The 16,631-nt window shown below is 40.1% G+C and overlaps 1 protein-coding gene across 5 annotated transcripts in view; it reads right to left on the bottom strand.

Annotated features, from left to right (window-relative positions):
- The window catches only part of RBM33 (RNA binding motif protein 33), a 103,951-nt gene that overhangs the window by 29,041 nt on the left and 58,279 nt on the right, over window positions 1-16,631 (bottom strand). For 4 of the 5 annotated variants that reach the window (XM_069859291.1, XM_069859292.1, XM_069859294.1 and 1 more), the window contains exons 13-15: window positions 14,477-14,713; window positions 13,133-13,420; window positions 5,090-5,728 (exon numbers count right to left, since the gene is read on the bottom strand). In XM_069859291.1, the coding sequence (XP_069715392.1) occupies window positions 5,090-5,728; window positions 13,133-13,420; window positions 14,477-14,713 (1,164 nt within the window). Of the gene's footprint in view, window positions 1-441; window positions 980-5,089; window positions 5,729-13,132; window positions 13,421-14,476; window positions 14,714-16,631 lie in introns of those variants that run through there. The other variant, XM_069859295.1, reaches the window with a different exon arrangement.

The raw sequence follows: 16,631 nt of genomic DNA, 5'->3' as shown, positions 1-16,631 counted from the left end.
AGGCAGAAGTAGGAAATTCATGTCCATTTCTGAAACACTGCCAGAGTGAAATCTTGTAGGTTGTGGCAGGCAGAATGCTTTTTCAACAGCATTTACAATACTACTGCTTCAAAGGTCTTGCTCATTTTGACAACTCTCTAAGCAACATATGTGGTATTTGAGCATTCAGATATCATGGTTTCTGCAGCTCCTTCAATCTGCTGCAGATAGAATACGACATTATCCACACCTCCTTCAAACAGTGAGACACGAATAAACCACAATGCTCCAGCTTCTTAGAAAGAAATAGCACAGTATGCAGTGAGAGATCCTGTGTTGTTTCTCACAGCTAGTAGTGCTGCAGAGCTGGGTGAAGGGCTCCCTCAAGAGCTTGTCAGACAAATGCCAAAAATCTTAGCGTTTGTAATTCCTGACATACTGAGATGAAAGGCGCTATAGAGCTTTCAAGTCAAATATTTTAATCACACTTGAACATATACATGCAAGGAGAAACAAGTACAAACATTAACCATTGTTGGTTGATAAGGTTACATTATCAAACAAGAATCGCCTCAATCAGCATCTTTTTCCATATTTAGAACTCCACATTCATCTCTTACACTTCACAGTTACTCTAAATATGAATAAAACTGTCTATCTTCCATTCCAATTCTCTTTTTCTTTTTACAATCCAAGGACATTTTTTATGACAGGCTTTTCAAACAAAAGAACTTGTCAAATCTTTCTTCAAGCTTTTCAGATGAAGCTTCTCAGGTTTTCAGGAATTACGATCACTAATAAGATACTGCTTCTAATCCAACAGGGAACACTGAGATTATTATGTATTTTTTTTTTATTTATGTATTTATGAAAAAAAGCTCATTGTTCAGCTTTCCACAGAGACAAAGATTGGTGTGTTCTTGGTGCAGCATAAGAACCAGCATTTTCAGGCTTTTGGGACAGATACGCATCACTCTGAGCATGGCAGACCATTTTCTGGCTAGAGAGAAATCACCCAACAACAATATAAGACGACTGAATGATAGAGATTTTAAGATATTACATTTCTCACAGAACACCCAACTAAAAGGAAAACACGTTCAGTCATATTTCAACACAATCTTAAGATATTTAAGGTTGTAACTGGTACAAACTCACTCTTCCAGGATTAAAGACACCTGTAATAAAATCGCTTAAGGAATTGTTACTGGAACTCTTGATATATCAACAGATTGACCACAGAGAGCCCAAAGGAGATCACCACAAACAGTCAAGGTGTTAGAAAACATGCCCCATCAAGAGACAGCAAAGGGTATTAGCGCTCAGAAACAGTTAAGAGATCTTTAAAGGCAGACAGTCACAAAGAGCGATATAAATTCTTCCCCATGTCTCTTGCAGTGTAATAACAATTAGTCATAGATTGAAAGTTGCAGCAAGAAAATGTGGCTAGGTCACTAAGAAAATTCTTCTAAGCATATAGGTCAAACACTGGAATAGATGGCCAAAGGAATCTCCAATAATGAGATCTCAGAAAACGCTTGGCCAAATCTGTCAGAAATGCTAGAGAGTTCATTCGCCTTTAAGACAGAGTTAATTATTTCTATGGTCCTTTCACCCCCATCTTCTCAAATTTTATGGTCGCATTCTTAAGTGATTCATGAGGGTGCTTCTTCCCAACAAACAGCATTCTACAACCCCACTGAGTTTATTCTTATTCTTAGTTTTTAGATTGATTTTAGGCTCCTCGCCAAGCCAGGCAAATCTGAGACGTTTACTTAGTATAATATATTAGTATTATATAGTCAGCAGATATGCTGAACTCCTGTATCCGGACAGGATGGTTCTGGAGACAGGCCACAAATCGTAAAGCAGACCAGAGCCATCAAAAGACACTAGGACCTCCATGAAAAAAAAGCCACAAACCTCAAAATTCATATGCTAAACACTAAGCACTGCCTCATTTTCCAGGAACATAACATTTTGAGTAATTAAAAACTAATCACTGTACTGTCATTCCTGCATAAATTAGAAGGAGTATTAGAAAGTGATGGGCGTGTCAGTATCAAGGGGGAAGGGAAGAAAAAGAATTTGTTTTTAAAAAGCATCAGAGAATATCACTGATGATGGTACATAACATATGTAACCTTGATATGCAGACTTAGTCTGACATACAGGAAACGCTGAATCATTTTAAGTACAAGAAGCCATAAATTAAGGCATCTTACGCAACAGATAAAGTGAAAAAAATAAAATATTTCTTGAAATTTAATTAGCAATTCTTAAAAAATATTTAAAAAGCAAAATCCTCTCAAGAGACAATATTGTGGAAACTGATGAAAGGACATTCTACCTTCTTAAGTAACAAGGGATACTTCTACCTAGAGGTCAGAGATTCACAGTAGTACTGCAATGCCCAGCAATCTCAATTAACATAGTTAGAAGCTTAGACTGGGAAACATACTGCCCTCAAGAGAGGAAACCATTCTCTTCTGACGTTATTTGTACAACATCAATCGCACCAAATACATCTCTAACTGTTAAACAAAAAACATCCCCAGCAGCACACCACCATTTAATCCTCTTCTACTGATGGTCCTACCAAACGTAAAACAGCCCTTGCACCGGCTCCTGGTTTAGGTCAGTTTGGTCAGAGAGTCAGTACGGGTCTGGCTTCGATCAGCTGCTTCAACTGACCACCCTACGATCGTGCTGCACCAAGGCTGGCAGACTGAAAGAGACAGGACTTGCCAAGTCGTTACCCAACATGAATCAAAGAGCTCCAAACCAGAACGTGCATTGTGTAAAATCACAAGCCATCTCACTCGCAGAGGGCTATTCAAAAATATCTCTGCACAGAAGAGCTCTAGAAAGGAAAAAGGGCACAAGTGACGAGACTTAGGAGACAGGCAGGGCCACTTAATTGCAGGATCAAGTCTGCATATGGATAGGAGATACCAGACATCTCTTTGGGTAAAGACAGGGAAATTGGAGGAAGCACAGTTAACATGCTAAGGAGACTGGCTAGGAAAAATGAGATTTGGCTTTTACTTTATATTTATGGTTGAGGCAAAAGCTGTGAAAATAAATAAAGCATGTGGCGTGACTAAACACTAGAAATGGAAACTATATGTGACCCGTGATCCTTATAACATTCAGAGCCCACGTAGCTTTAAATATTTCTTTAAAATCCTGTCAAAATAGACAAGATTAGCCCCCATGGCTGCTTGATCTTTTTCTTTTTTCTTGTGTGGTCAAAGAAACAAAGTCATAGATTCAGCTTGTCATTAACTGATGAAAAATTAATCTACTATCTTGATCAGTGTTAAACAACTAACTGCAATGCTTGCTTTTATTCTTCCACAGTTAGAAGGAAAATTTAAAACGTCCATGGTGATATGAAAAAAGTTACAAAGGCTAAATGCAAAGGACCTGCCTTACTTTGCTAAAAATCTTGGTACCTGAAAATTAAGGACAGAGCAAATCTGCCTCTGTGTACAGTGAAACAGGGGTTACACATGCATTTAATGAAGCTACTTGCTCTTGCTTATCATGAGACTTATCTGAAACAAAAAATATACCTAGCTTTCTGAAACAGACCATTATGACAAGAAGTGTTTTGTTACAAATGCCAGTTTGGGCACCAATAGCCATTTGTTATGAAGACCTGTATACAGTGGTGACTGGCATTGTTTGGTTTCATCACGTAATAAAAAGTTGTGCATGACTGCTTTATTCAATTATTCATGAATAACAAATCTGTCATACCTCTTGTGGGCCACTGGGATTCCTGCAGACATATTTACAAATATTTTTAGCCCAATAGAAGCAATTCCTTTCAACTTCTTGTACTTCATTCTTCAGTACTAAAATTGCCATGTATGAGGAATTAGACATCCCCCAAGTCAGGTTGCTGTCAGCTCTATTTAGTCAATAACGTCCTTTATGTTAATATTGTGAAAGACCACATGGTCATTATGCAAATCACAATTTTAAGTGTATTTAAGTTTTATGGGTTGTAGAAAAACATTCATAAAAAGCAGTTAAGACTTTAGTGTTTAGACTTCCTCCTCATTCGTATAGAGCAAAGCCTAGCCTCCAAGGCCTTGTTCAGTCTCTGTTAACACAATTCATTTCATTATAGACAGAGCAGTTCTGCAAGTTCCCCTAATTAACGCTTTGAATAATTTAAGAAGCATTCTTAAAAAAACCAAACCCCCGACCTCCAATATACCACACCATTAAATCACATCACGTCCTCCTATCCTCTTCAGCACAGACCTGAGGACAAATTTCACCTTGACAATACAATCTCACCATGTGCCCTCAATCTCAGTTCCTGCAGAACCCTAACAAATTAACTGGTCTTTTCATTAAGACAGAAGAAATTTGGTCGAGACATTTCCTAGCCAAAGCCCAAGATCTTAAAATATACATGCTGCCATCAAGACCAGCATTGTGAGTCTTCCACCACACCGGTGCTCAAGGGACACTCTGCAGATAATAGAACCCCTCTCCGAAAGATAAGGAAATCTCATTTAGATGCAGAAGTGAAACCGTAACATTTTAAAAGTAGCCTCTAACAGAGAACATCCCCCTCCAATACTGCTTAAATAAGTTTCACAACATGCTTACCAAGAAAAACAATCTTCCCTTGAGTACAGAAACCACACTAGCACCAGCACTGGCACATAAGTAAAGTAGGTGGCTTCAACTACCAAACACCCAGAGCCTTGGTTTTTAACCAAACCCTACAAATAGCCATCCAAATCCTTTTCTCTTACCAATTCTTAGATCTATCAACCTTACGCAAAAGTTGAGGTGTCCTTCAGACTCAAATTCCAAATTAAAACTTAAGAGAAAGGAGTGTTATTTCAATGTGATTTCAGTGATAACTGCCTGGCAGGTAAAGCATGACAGAAAACATTCATTTTTGAATAAGTGTTAATAACTTACAGTTCTGAAAATATAAAATACTGGCCATTAGGTATGTTAAACCTGCTACTTCCCTTATCAGCTTAGGCCCATTGTTTATTTTGGGATCACACAGAATGAAACACACAAAAACAAACCATGAGGACACACAGACATGAGATGAGCCTTGGAAACTTACCCCTCCTGACAACTTAATCACCCTGACTTTGCTGCCGACATGGGGCACTTCTCCACTACTACTGTTTGTCCGCTGCATGACAGTCCTTTTCACACCAGGTTTCATTTCCTGGGGCCTTGCTGGTACCGAAGCCACTCGAGCAGTCTGTGTTGTGGGCAGCGATGCTGCAGCAGGTTTTGTCTGTAACACTTTCTGCGGTGTCTGAGGCTGACTTGGAGGTACTGTCCTAGTCTGCCTCAGCTGCTTCACTGGCTTCATCTGCTGTCCTTGATATGGCATATTCGCCCCAACCTGTGGGAAATCTGTGGGTTTGGGTTGGATATTCGGAACTACCATATCTTGCTTTTTAACAAGGAGTCTGTTTTTCACATTTTGCCTGGTCTGTAAACCCGAGTGGGGTATGTAAGGACTGCCGTTGGTGGGGAACTCGGAGGAGTCATCCTCCTGATGATGCATGTAGGACTGTTGGGTAGGTTGCTGCTGCTGCTGCTGCGCAAGTCTTTCGAGCAATTCTCTCTTTCTAGCACCAGCCTGCTGCTGCCGTCTCAGCTCCTTTTGTTTCAGAATTTCTTCTCTCAGACGCTTCTGCTCTTCTATCTTCAAACGATACAATCTAGTTTCTTCATCTTCATCTGGATACTACAAAGAGAAATAAAAATGAATTTACAAAATTCTCAACAAATGCCCAGCTTGGTCAAAACAACATCAAATTGTTGTTTCTGATGTCGTAATGGTATAAAAATCTGAAGAGCTTTTGAAATTATCCCTGACACCAAAGTAAGGCTATTAGTGGAGCATAACTGCTGGTAAGGTTTATTTGCTATTCATTACAGACAAACAGCTCAAATCTGGTAAAGGACTTCCTAGAGAGCTGGGTGGGGGAGAAGAACTATAATACCAGTTAAGAAACCTTATCAGAATACTAAAAAATGAAGTTTTACAAATTGGAACTAATTTTGAAGTTTCTAAAACCAATTAAAATATTAATACAGTTCAAGATATCAAAATATGTTTCAAATGGAAAGCAACAATGCAGAGGCAACCCACTGTCACATAGGTTTTATCTTGCTCTTTTCTGACAAAGTAACAAAAGGTAGGGTAGTAAATGACCTGAAAGGCCCTGATTAGAACTATTGATTTTTCTCACAGAATTTTCAGACTGATCTCAAACTCATTTGTCACACAATAATTGGTTATAATGAACAGCACAAGTCAATCTTTCTGACCTTGAACTCGTGCACTCTCTTCAGAATCAAAATGTGGCCAAATGCTGTGTTGGAATATTAATGGTATACAGAGAATGCCTTTAATATTCCAGCCCTGGGCCCTTCTGAAAGTACTACACACCACCAAATAACCTTTCTAAAGATTCTTCAACTCTAGCAGAATAGGTTCTTATGAAAAGCTGTATAAAAACAGACAAGAGTCAAGGAAGTTTCTCATCATTCTGGAAAAGATTGTGACACAATCACAAGCATTTTTCAAAATTACAAAGCATACTTTTTCATCTTTTTTTTTTTTTTATTTACAGCTGTTCGAAATATTAAGCTAGACCAAGAGAGACTCTGCCTACAAAAGATAATGCACATGACATTCTACTCAAGATATATCCATCACCTTGAATAAAAACAGGCTCTCAAAGCAAGATGACTTTGCATTTCAGTAAATTATAGCATAAAGAATGCTAATAGGTTTCTCAAAACCTAGGAATCCGGTGAACACTTATTTACCTTGCAGTAACCAGATGTAAACTCTTTGTCAACACAAATACCATTTTCTGCACATATATGACTCAAATGTGCAGCAACAGATTAATGTTTCGGGTTTTTTTTATTTTAAGTGCTTTCATTCCTGGCACATCCCAGAATCCTCCACAAACCAAGGAAAACACAGATCCAATCATAAAGTTGGTTTGCACATATAAAAGCCCAAGAGAGTCATATTTGTACTTACAGAATTCAGATGCATGAATCCTGAGTGCTTGTTTCCTTTGGACATAACTGTGTTTTCCCTGAGCACTGACTGATGGGGATTATTCCCTCAGGGACTAAGAAATAGATGTACATCTGACACCAGAAGCCCAGCCTAAACAACAGCTAAAACAGACTTCAACAAGATTTGGTTGTTTTTTGGTTATTTTTAATATGGGCTACAGTTCTGGGATGAGGTCTAAACTGTCCTTTCAGAAGAATACATAACATAACAAAACGTTCTGATCTTCCTCTATGCTTTTCAGACTACAATGATAATTAATGACTACTCTATGCAACAATTAGATTACAGGTCCTTGTTGATGGATTGTAATATTCAGATTGTGGAACATACTTCCACAAACTAAAATGTGGAATAAGAGGAAGCTCAAATATTTTATCTTATCCTGAAAACTGGACATGCCAGCTTGCAGTAAAAAAAGAATAACATCTCCACAAAATTCAGTAAAAGGACAAATATAGTTCACATGGGATGACACAATACAGATAAGCTCCAGACAGAAGGAGTATGTGCTATTATGCAGATCCTGATGCAATGAATAAATCTTTCAGTCACTTTCAGAGACAGTGAATATGTCAGAGTTAGTGAAACTGCCCAAAGAGAAAATCTGTTCCACTTAATGTATTCACTTGTTCACTTACTTTGCTTTAGATCAGAACATTCTACATTTTATCTAAACATGTCTGATGGATGCCAGTGAGCCAGCAGCAAGCTTACCTTTGGAGGTAGCACTGTAGTGTTTAACTTTCATTTTCAGTTGAGGGTGTCAATACCAGCAAATACTTGCACGTGATCAGCTCTTTCATCAGCTGTCCTTTATTACCAGGACCTGTCTGCTCGTAATATCATCTAACAAGTTCTGAAGGCCTTGGAAGATGCAGATCATAACTCCTAAGTACAAAACACTAACTCAAAGGCTACACATAGCAGCACAGATGTGTACTCCGTGACACACCTAAATTAAATTTTGCCAGCAGACAAGGAATGAACATGCTATAGGACTCTGACCACACTCCTTGAACAGACACACTGATTTTAATTAGTGGCATAGAAGAGGATCAGCAAACTATATAACCAACATATATGAAGTTAGATGAACATTTAACAGAATATTCAGGCAACTTCATCTCAAATATCACCTGAAATTTTCCTTTCAGAAACTCAACTCAATACGTAAGAAATCAGTACGAAACCTATATAGTCAGTATGTTTTCAATATGTTTTGAAACAGAGGGCCAAGAGTTCCAAGGGATACAACAACTGCTGATCAGCCTGTTAATAGGCTCTAGGTAGATGTAAATCATTTGTCTTCATAAGCAAGTTATTACTACTGTCAAGTTCGCAGTAATACATCCTTACAGCTAGAGGAAGACCGAACAATAGAAAGACTATGATCATTAACAAAATATTTGCACTAGGAGTCAGGTTTAATTGGAATTAGTTGTGCAATGACCCAACAGTATCATTTCAGAATGGGCAGCAAACTCTTTACTAGGATGAAAACAAGGGCAGTTAAATCCTCTGCTGCTTAGCTTTAAGAGCACTTTATATATACATACGCACCATGCTAGAGAGAGAACATATACATATATATCTATACGACTAACAGTATAGATACATGATCCATAGTATGTAGTAAGGAGCTTCATCATACGGAACAGGGGAAACAGTACATTGGGTCAAGATGTAAACACTATACAATGCCTATTGCTAATAATTTTCATCCCACTAGCTTAATAAGGCCCATACAGATCTCTCCAACAAGCAGTACACTGCCAAAATAAAATAAAGAACACACCACCACAAAGGTATTTTTTCCAAAAAAGCAACCGGGAGAAAGCAGATGTTTTTCAAAGGTGTCAACAATCCATACCTTGTATTTGGAAGTTTGCTGCCAAAAGCAACCTTATCTGTAGATGAAGGAGCAGAAAATTTTAGAGCAGCCTTTTCCTTGGATAGACTACCGATGCTTCGTAATTTTTCTGCAGGGAACTCCACATAAAGTGTGATATTGTATACAGCTCCTCCTTTTACAGGAGGCAGCAAAGTAGAAAAGGCCAGAGATGCAAAGTAGTTCCCTTGGTTTTGTGGAAGTGTGCACGTGTGTGTGTGTGTGTGTGAAGAGTTGCTGGGGTTTTGGGAGGCTTATTTTTGTTCAGGGGGTGGGGGTGTTTTGTTGTTTGGTTGTTTTTTTAAGTCAAGATTCTATGATCCATCTTTAAACAGTTCTTGACAACACTGCATTGAACTGTGATTTGAAGGGAAGACTGAGCCTTAGCTAAAAGTTCTTCTGCCTTTAGGTTCAAAGAAGTTTTGATGAGAAGAGTCAAAAGATGTTGTTACAGGTTGCTTTTCTGAGTCTAGCTGAAGATCAGCAGTTCTACATCATTCTCCTGGAGAACTCAGAATGGCACTGTTGACTTGAGGAAAACATGGCAAAGACATGATCTAAAGCAAGGGATTAAACTTTCTACTGAAATGCAAGTCCTAGTATCAGTAGCTTGCTTTTTATACATCGAATTTAAAAAAACCAAACAAACCTTTTTAGAGGTTTGCAGGCTTTATTACTGGTTATAATGGAGAGCCATAAAAATCAGATATTCTGCGTTCTGGTTTGCTGTCAAGGCGAAAAAAGGAATCGCGCAACTAGGCTCACTTGCGTCCTTCAGTAGAATGCTTGCAAGAACAGAGCAATGAAAATGCTTCTATCTGTGGCATACACACAAATCTATTCAGTAGTTTCACCTTTATTTTTTCAGTTGTAACATCAGAAACAAGAGGCTAGAGTAATTTGTCCAAAAATTCATGACAAATCTTCATAAAAAGTAAGGCCAGATCCAAAATGTATAATTCAGCTGCTTGTATTCAAAATCATAAAGCATCTTATTTAAAGGCACCTACATACATATCACGTTTCACATCACTGATGCCGTCAGCTCCTGAACCCTAGGGAAGTATGAGTCACCATACAAAACAGGTGCTGTACATCTCAGACAAACAGGAAGAGAATTAAGGACAAGGTTACGAGTTGAGAAAGACACTGCCCTCTTGCAATCTTCCAACTAGAAAAAAAGACTGTGCTTAAGAGATCATTCTTGTGACAAGGCAAGTGAAAACATTATTGAAATTTGGAAATCAAACCTATTTATACTGGAGAACACTCAAATTCAGACATGTACAATTTTTTCAGGTAGCTAATTTCCAAACACATGAAAAGGACTTAGATAAATTTTCTCCAATAGCAACGTGGCAACTGTTTTGCATATTGCAAGTCTTTTTTTTAAAAAGACAGCAACACAACTTCAATATTTACTGGACTGGGGAGAACGGAATATGAAGGCTTGCAAGATGGCACTATCAATAGATCTATGATCATGCAGTGCTCTACTAATTTCTCTCCTATTCTGAGCTAAAATATTCACTTGTTCTAAAGAGATTCACATTATGTTTCTACATTTCACTCCTTCCTTTAGCTCAAAAATGCTTAACATGGCCTTAATTCCTCATCCTAAACTGACCTCAAGATGAGCAGAATTAGGCCCACAGTCATCATCTATATTTTCCAATTTCTTTGACAAAACAACATGCAAGTTTAAATCATGGAGACTAACAGCTATCATAAACAAAGGCACTTACAGCCAGTATTCTGCACCCTCACAAAAATGGGAACACAAGCATACCATTAGCAATGCAGTAATATAGTTTTAATTTTCTAGTCACTCAGGTTGCAAACCTTTCAAGTATCTATTTTGAAGGTGAGCAAAACCTTTAACAGTCAATATTGCTATTTTTTTGGTGTTTCTTGAATGGTAGGGCATACATAAATATCTACCGATTCCTCAGGAAGAAGAATGCAAAGAAAAGTCTTAATTTTTTCCAGTTGAAGGTACTTGCAGAAAAACATGCCCAATTCAGTTGCAAGCAATACAGCCAGAAAAGATGACACAACTTAACTCTTTCTCATCTTCACAGAAAACAAAAGTAAGGACAAAGTTAGCCAGTTATGAGAAAAATAAAAAAATCACAAACAAGATGGCAAAATATTACAATCTGTAAGGACAGAAATGTAATAACCTTTGTTACAACAAGAGTGAAGAATAAGATTAAATGCTTGGAAATGAACACTGTGCTAGTACAGCCATGCTGTTTGTAGAACTGATAACGAACAGCATCAGTGGACAAGACTATTGCAGCAGCACAGCTGAAAAAGGACAACTGCTACTACGCTGTTATTCGCAGTACCAAAAAGCCTGCTTTGAAAAGAGAAGGGCTCTGTGCACGCACACATTAACACACTTTTCTAACACTTGCCAAGTGTATCCACAAAGGCTCTACCCTTATGGTTAATAAGGAGGAACACTGGGAGTCACTGCTTCAACGGCAACATTTTTCTCACCCTGTTTCTCAAAGGCTTACATGAAACAGGTATCAAACTATTTTCAAAGATAGCTTTGAGATTAATCTTTCTTTTTACTTCTATTTGTAAAACCAAAAATTCACATGAGTAAGGTCAGTCTTAAATTTAAAGTTTTGTTAGGGTATATTTAAAACTCAAAATGGAGAAAACAAAACGACGGCTTTGTTAGTTGTATTTTTAGATTAATTTAAAAGGAGCAAAAAACATTCACTGATTTTTGTAAACACTATCAGAGATATTTCAACACTAATGCCTTAAATTTCATGACTAAATTATGAAATAATTAGAAGATGTTTTAGATGGAGAGGCCTTAAACAGCTCTTCAAAACTTACCTGCACTAACCGCCTGAAAGACAGCAACTCCTCTAAGAGGCACTGCATTTTCTGTGACTTAATTGAGGGGAAGTACTTACACCATTTTTCAAAAACACCAGAATTAGAAGCTGAAATAAGGACTTATAGATATAAATATATATATTTCCATTGAAAAGCAAGTGCACAGGAGGTCAAACACTATTAGCTGTGGGTTTCTTTTGTGTCTCATTTGTGAAAATCATTTATGACCATCCCTAATTCAAGAATAAGATTAAAAGCTAATCACAACCAGCAAAAAGGGAAGACAGTATTATCACTATCAAAGCTTTCCAACAACGTTGAAGAAAACCTGGTCCTTGAAACAAGATTCATGGTCAACTAAATCATCAAAATTTACAGTTCTTCTCAGAATAACCTGACACTCAGAAATTGTACAGGGTGCATTTGTCCATCATAGTCCTCCCGATGTTTAGAATTAACAGCATCATCAGTGGAATCCTACCCCTCTCTCAAACTAATAGCACTCATGGAGAGACTTCTCTAGCTTTAGCTTCCAGGAGCACCTGTGCAGGGCAAAAGTCATCTGTTCACATTGTATGATCTGGTGGACCCTTAAAAACCTGGAATCTCACTTTACGATTGTGGAGAGCACTCACAAAACAAACGTCTTTCTCCAAAACTGAAAACTTGTGAGCATCTATTCTTCCCTCATGCCAAAATGTTTCAGAAGAGATTTCCTTCTTCGAGGGCAAGCAGCTCCATGGACAGGGCAACACAGCTGCAAGCTCCTACACAAGTGCTCAAGATCCTAAAGGAGATCACAAGCAGTTGGCTTTGTGTTATTTTTTTTCTCCAAACCACACAGCATCATAGGAAATGGAAGCAAACAGGCTTTCTGACTCAGAAGAACGAGATTACCTTAAAAAAATGCTATAATCCTCAAAGATAAAATTCTGCACAATGGGTATCTCAGAGGCTTGTATCATTCATGACCTTTATTCAACCTCTGCCTTTCCTTAGTAGAAACGGCCCCTCCTCCTGCAAAACAGACTCAATGCAGCCCTGTCAATCTTCCAGACTTATTTTTAAGCAACGCAGCCTGGTCTTCCTACCACATTAAAGAGGAAAGCACAAATCAGAAGGGAGGCCCCTAGTGGCACCAAAAAATACTGGGTGAATAATACATTAAGTGTGCGTACAGTTCACAAGTCAGGCTAGAAAACTTATTTAAAAAACTGAAAGTATTTTGATGTTATTGTTTAGTCTGTGTTTGGTCATTGTTGGTTGTTTTTTTTTTTTTTTAAAAAAAAAAGCCTTACCTCTGGCTCAGATTTTACTTCTGATTTTGCTTGGCCCACTGGTGTGACTGCTTTAGTTTTCATCTCAGGCCTTCCCTGTGAGTTTCCAACACCAGCTACAGAATTGGTGGCAGACATCGTGCTTGTAATGGGCTTAACCTGAGCAGCTGGTGTAGAGGTTCGCCTGCTGTTGCTCATTTCCATAGCATGTGATGGTGCTATCGGCAACTCACGCAAGTTACTATTCCTTGGAGCAGTTGACTGTAGCTGCTGATTTGGACGCTTGACAATATTTTGTGATGGCGCATTCTGAAAGGCAGAAGGGAAAAAAACTGCAGACTTCCAATAAAAACAAAACTAAAATGTTACCTCATTCACATTTTCGTGATTTAATTGAGTTTGGGAAAACAAGCTTTTCAAACAAACATTTTTTCCTAGAATAGAATCATAGAATAACCAGGTTGGAAGAGACCCACCAGATCATCGAGTCCAACCATTCCTATCAAACACTAAACCATACCCCTTAGCACCTCGTCCACCCATCCCTTAAACACCTCCAGGGAACGTCAATCAACCACCCCCCTGGGTAGCCTGTTCCAGCACCCAATAACCCTTGCTTTGAAAATAGAATCACAGAATAGAATCCTTCAATGTGAGAAGGAAAATTACAGTAATTAGAACATTTTAACAACAGTTTTATTTTTCTTTAACTAAAAGCAACAAGCAAACAATGCTAAAAGCAAACAATGCTAAGCTAAAAGCAAACAACGAATGACACTTGTTTAACATCTTTCTCTGAAACTGGCTTCACAGTATGGTTTAGTTTTGTAATCAAAACAATTATTCTAAACTACAGTCACATTTTCTTGAGCACTGCTACAGACTGCCAGGTCATCCCAAGCTACTAAGCAACAAAATATGCTGTACTGGAGCAAACTCACAAAACAAGAGGAGCACTATCTGAATCAGAAAGCTTATTGACAGTGGTATAGAGAAGCCTTCAAACTGAAAGGCAGCATCAGAGAACTGGGCTCCATAATCAGAGACTACCAGCCGTTTTAAGCAAACATATCCTCCAAAAACCCTATATTGCCAGTTCTCAGGTAACTGCATCATCTCTTATCGGACCCAGATCAAGAATACTGAAGACTGTGGGAGAACAGGGAAAGACAAACATGGTATTTTCGCATGTAAGTTATAAAACAATCAAAGTAGAAAAGGAGCAAGAAATAGTAAAAAAGGTGACAGAGCAGGACAGACTAAATAGGACTGAAAAGCCACACTGGCAAGTTTTGAAATCTGTGCTCGTATGCCTGTTACCCATGCAGAGCTACGCAAGGCAACACTGGTGTACGTGGTACTTACATGCCTTGGCTTCATTGGACCCTGTCGTGGCTGACACTGCATCCTGTTATTATTTGGCTGCTGCTGCGTGGCCTGCATGTGAGGCCTAAACTGGGGCTGGTTCATGGGCATCAGGGGCTGTGGTGGCCCTTGGAGATGATGGTGGTGTTGCTGCTGCTGGTGATGGTGCTGCTGCTGGTGATGGTGCTGCTGAGGCTGAGGTTGTGGCTGAGGCTGTAATGGAGGATGCATGGGACCCTTCACATGAAAAGAAAGATTATTCGGTTTTAGTTCCAAGGTAATAAACTCCTAACAAGTAGCTCCAGCCTCCCAAGTCCTCAAAATATCTGTAAGCAGCTATAGACCAAGCCAAGCCAGAACAAAATAAAAAGACTAACAAAGTGTGTAATGTAGTTCCACACTTAAACCTGTGTAAGGCAACAGCTGAAGTGGAAAAAAGACAAATGTAAGGGTTCTTGCCCTCTGTCTCCTTTTCTAATGGCTTTTAAACTGTCTGAGCTTCAGTGTTTGTTTGGTTTTTTCATCTGTTTTTCCCCACAGAGGCTACAAAAATATGCCACACAAAGCCCACTGAACACACACGGCTCTGCACATCCTCACACCCCTTAAGGCTCCCAGACACACTGCAGCCTCTTGCCGGGCTGCGGGAGGGCCCCGGCTCCCCGCCGGGCTCCCCAGCTGAGCGGCAGAGGGCGCTCCCACCCCGCTCCTGACCCAGCCGCGCCCGGGGCCACTCGCCCTCCTCTGCCGAGCGAAAGGAACTTAAGGAGCCAGGGCTGGGCTGCTCTCAACTTAATCACTTCTTCGGGCACGGCCAGAAAGAGGGTTATGGGTCAGTCTGCCTCATATTTACATCTCAAACAATTCACCTCGGTTCCATCAGCCAGATGGGGCACCCACAGCTTCCCTGGCCAACCTCTGCAAGTGCCTCACCACTCTCATAGTGAAGAAATTCTTCCTTATGTCTAGTCTGAATCTGCCCCTCTCCAGTTTATACCCGTTTTCCCTAGTTTTATCACTACAAACCTTTTTAAACAGTCCTTCCCCACCCTTCCTGATCTAGTGGGACATGTCCCTGGCCATGGCAGGGGGGTGAGAACTAGATGATCTTTAAGGTCCCTTCCAACCCAAACTATTCTGATTCTATGATTCTTGTAAGACCCCTTCAGGTACTGGAATATCATAGAATAACCAGGTTAGAAGAGACCCACCGGATCATCGAGTCCAACCATTCCTATCAAACACTAAACCATGCCCCTCAGCACCTCGTCCACCCGTGCCTTAAACACCTCCAGGGAATGTGAATCAACCACCTCCCTGGGCAGCCTGTGCCAGTGCCCAATGACCCTTTCTGTGAATAATTTTTTCCTCATGTCCAGCCTAAATCTCCCCTGGTGGAATTTGAGGCCATTCCCTCTTGTCCTGTCCCCTGTCACTTGGGAGAAGAGGCCAGCTCCCTCCTCTCCACAACCTCCTTTCAGGTAGTTATAGAGAGCAATGAGGTCTCCCCTCAGTCTCCTCTTCTCAAGGCTAAACAACCCCAGCTCTCTCAGCTGCTCCTCATAAGGCCTGTTTTCCAGCCCCTTCACCAGCTTCATTGCTCTTCTCTGGACTCACTCCAGAGCCTCAACATCCTTCTTGTGGTGAGGGGCCCAGAACTGAACACAGGATTCGAGGAGCGGTCTCACCAGGGCCGAGTACAGAGGGAGAATAACCTCCCTGGACCTGCTGGTCACGCTGTTTCTGATACAAGCCAAGATGCCATTGGCCTTCTTGGCCACCTGGGCACACTGCTGGCTCATGTGCAGTCGGCTGTCAACCAACACCCCCAGGTCCCTCTCCTCCAGGCAGCTTTCCAGCCAGACTTCTCCTAGTCTGTAGCACTGCACAGGGTTGTTGTGCCCCAAGTGCAGGACCCGGCACTTGGCCTTGTTAAACCTCATGCCACTGGACTCTGCCCAGCGGTCCAGCCTGTTCAGATCCCTTTGCAGAGCCTCCCTACCCTCCAGCAGATCAACACTTCCACCCAGCTTAGTGTCGTCTGCAAACTTGCTAAGGGTGCACTCAATGCCTTCATCCAGGTCATTGATAAAGACATTGAACAGGGCTGGACCCAGCACTGAGCCCTGGGGAACCCCACTTGTCACTGGCCTCC

The sequence above is a fragment of the Phaenicophaeus curvirostris genome, chromosome 6 (genome assembly GCF_032191515.1).
Source record: "Phaenicophaeus curvirostris isolate KB17595 chromosome 6, BPBGC_Pcur_1.0, whole genome shotgun sequence".
In the NCBI taxonomy this organism is placed as follows: Eukaryota; Metazoa; Chordata; class Aves; order Cuculiformes; family Cuculidae; genus Phaenicophaeus; species Phaenicophaeus curvirostris.
The sequence above is the reverse complement of the archived record's forward strand: the minus strand, read 5'-3'. Positions and strand labels throughout refer to the sequence as shown.